General features: G+C 30.6%; 1 protein-coding gene across 1 annotated transcript; it reads left to right on the forward strand.

Moving 5' to 3' along the window:
- Positions 1-1,928: 1,928 nt before the first annotated feature.
- Positions 1,929-2,884, forward strand: LOC131655954 (putative F-box/LRR-repeat protein 23). The gene is made up of 2 exons (XM_058925753.1): positions 1,929-2,236; positions 2,314-2,884. Exons 1-2 carry the CDS (start codon positions 1,929-1,931, stop codon positions 2,786-2,788), a joined length of 783 nt encoding a protein of 260 aa, XP_058781736.1. The 3' UTR covers positions 2,789-2,884.
- Positions 2,885-3,118: the final 234 nt, after the last annotated feature.

A 3,118-nucleotide genomic window follows, 5' to 3' on the forward strand; every position in this document is an offset into this window, starting at 1 on the left:
GAGAAGATTATGGCTGCGATCATAGTGTTTTTAAGATAAGGATCAGCTGAACTTGTTGGGGTTGTCAGCAAGGTTGATCATAAGCTTATTGTGGTTGTTTCCTTGAGAGACTAGGTGCTAGTCAGGAGTCTCAATAAGGCCTTGGTTGCGGTCAATGTGGTTGTATGTAATCAGTTTGGTTATGGTGGATTAAGTCCTTATTGAGAAGGAAAAATCACTTTGGCGGATGGACTGGAGTAACTTCGTTAACAGTGAACCAGGATAAAATAATTGTGTTCATATATTTTTATTCACTTGTTAACCTTGTGTTTTGAGTTGTGAAAAGATTACATTTAGTGCAACCCAATTCAAATCCCCATTTATTGTGTTTCTCGCACCTTCAAAATTTTAACAGAAAATGATTTTTATAGTGTTACATAATTTTGTGAAAATTTTTTTTACAAAGAAACTTTTTATAAAAGCTTCAAATGAAAATTTTGTTTGAATAGTTATTCTTAAAATGTTATTTTAGGTATTTCATCTATTTATGGAAAAAAAATTGGATATCAAAATTTCAAAAAATCACTTAATTTTGAAGCTATTTCAAATAGATTTTCATGAAAATCATTTTTGAAATACAACTTTTTGGAAAAATTGGGATTTTGACTAAATTTTGGTCTTCAATAATGTATGTTTATGTTATTGGATGTCAAAATTAGTGTTTCATTTTAGAAAAAACCAAAATAAAAAACTTATAATATTTTGAAAAACGATTTTAAAAAATCTATTTTCAAAAATACAAAGAAAAAATCCATTTTTTTAAAGCTGAAACAAATAGACCCATAATATCAAAATTCAACCCGGATAATGAAAAAAAATACAATAATAAACTAATATTACCTCTAATAGTTAGAGCTCTATTTTTTTTTCAAGTTTAGTGGAATTTCGTGCAGATAACGTGCTCTAAAATAAGGAGAGAAGATAAAAGAGAAAAGAGAAAGATGAAAACAATTCTATATTATTTCATCGATGTATTTTTACAAAGAGATTGATCATATTTATTAAGATAATATTCAAACAGTAAATACATATGGTTATAGATAAGAAATAAAATTATTGGAAAACAAATATCCAATTATTCATATCAGTTTTTAAGTAGTTTACTAGATCCACGGTACTTTTAAAAATCTCAAATTCAAATCTCAATAAACCTACGCTAAACTTAGAGCATCCACATCCATACCACCCAATTTGGTGGTATAAATGGACCCCACTTAATATAATATATTATTTCACACTTCTCCATTATTTAAACCACCTAATTAAAATTTGTAAATATCCATACTACCCATTTAAAACTTTAAAATATGTCTCACTAATCACACAATATACACTAATTTAATATTTAATATAATAAAAAATTGAAAAAGCACAGTAGCATTATTTGGAGTACTACATTATTTGCATTCAATTATCCATACTATTATGACACAAGTGGTACATGTGGCAAATACCACCCCCTATATTTATTCCTGATTGATTCCATGATTTATTTCTAATTTTATTAAATTTGATTATATATTTATTGAATGAAGAGAAGATTTATTTTAGAATAAGAAATTAAAGAGTTTTTAATATACTTATAATAAATTTAAATATAACTTTTTAATTAATTGTTTTACCAATTTTACTTATTAAGGTAAAACTACTAAAATGTGTGATGAGGAGAGGGAGTAATAGAAATCGTTTATAGGAAAGTGAACAGCTCTATTCTTCATTACCCTTGGAAACAGAGCAATTTATATTCGTGCCCCCTCCGTTTCTGTTTGAAAACGTTCAACGTTTATTGGAAACTACATTTCACTCTCTAAAATCTAACCGTTTAGTTTTCACTGTATGTATTTAAAGAAGTTTATCAAATCGTTTCCACGTATATTCCAGTTCCAGCAATGGAATTTTATAGTGAAACCACAACAGGGCCAAATTGGCTTGATCTTCCCAAAGATTTGACAGCAAACATCCTTAAGAGGCTCGGTACTTTTGAAATTTTAGCCAGTGCATCCAGAGTTTGCCCATTATGGTGGAACATTTGCAAGGATCCTCTCATGTGGCGCACTATTCACATGCCTCACGTCCGTAATTATAAGTATTTGGACAACATTTGTTGCATTGCTGTTGAACGAAGTTGTGGTCAACTCGAAGACATTGATATTGAGCGTTTTGCCACCGATAATCTCCTTGAATGCATAGCTAACAAGTAATTATCACCAACTTTGTTTGCTCCTATCTGTCTTATTGTTTCTGTCTTATTGTTTTTAATTCCAAATTTTACAGTGGCAGTCACCTTCTTTCCTTACGGATGGTAGATTGCTGGGACATTTCAAATAAAGGATTCCGTGAAGCTGTGAGTAAGCTTTCGCAGTTAGAGATGGTTGACATTTCACTTTCCTTTGTAACTGGGGGTTCCCTTGAGGTCCTTGGTCGATCTTGCCCTCTTTTGAAATCGCTTAAATTTCATTTAAATAGGGGGTTAGTTTTTTCCAAGTCTGATGCTACTGCGTTTATTATTGCTGAAACTATGCCTGCCTTATGTCATCTTGATATCAAAAGACATGTGCTCTCTAATGTTGGTTTACTTGCCATTCTTGATAAATGTCATCTTCTTAAATCTCTTGACATTCGGAGATGTCCATATCTAGAATTGAATGATAGCTTGGAGAAAAGATTTGCCGATCAGATCAAAGATTTGAAACGTCCAGATGATGAACTTGAGTCTTATTGGTTCTATGAGACATCAGATGATGAATAGGACGAATACTATAGTTTTTGGCCTTATGGAGAAATGTAGAAGCCTAGGAGTTGATGTAATAAGAGACTAGAGTAGGCAATCCCAGCCCTTATCATTAATTTTATTGTTCTTAGTTAATTCTATATGCTTAAATTAATTTTTAATTATCCAGACCAGGGGAAGTTATGAGACGTTTGCTTTATACTACAATTTTGAAGATTGGTTAGTTTCAAGGTTTATTAATTCTGAAGTTTGGATTTTAAACCTATTCAAATAGTTATTCAATTAAAAAGTCATTAAGGACACTATGACTATCGTTGTTATAAGTTATAGTAATAATCTCTGTTAATT

Source organism: Vicia villosa, linkage group LG3, assembly GCF_029867415.1.
Source record: "Vicia villosa cultivar HV-30 ecotype Madison, WI linkage group LG3, Vvil1.0, whole genome shotgun sequence".
Classification (NCBI taxonomy): domain Eukaryota; kingdom Viridiplantae; phylum Streptophyta; class Magnoliopsida; order Fabales; family Fabaceae; genus Vicia; species Vicia villosa.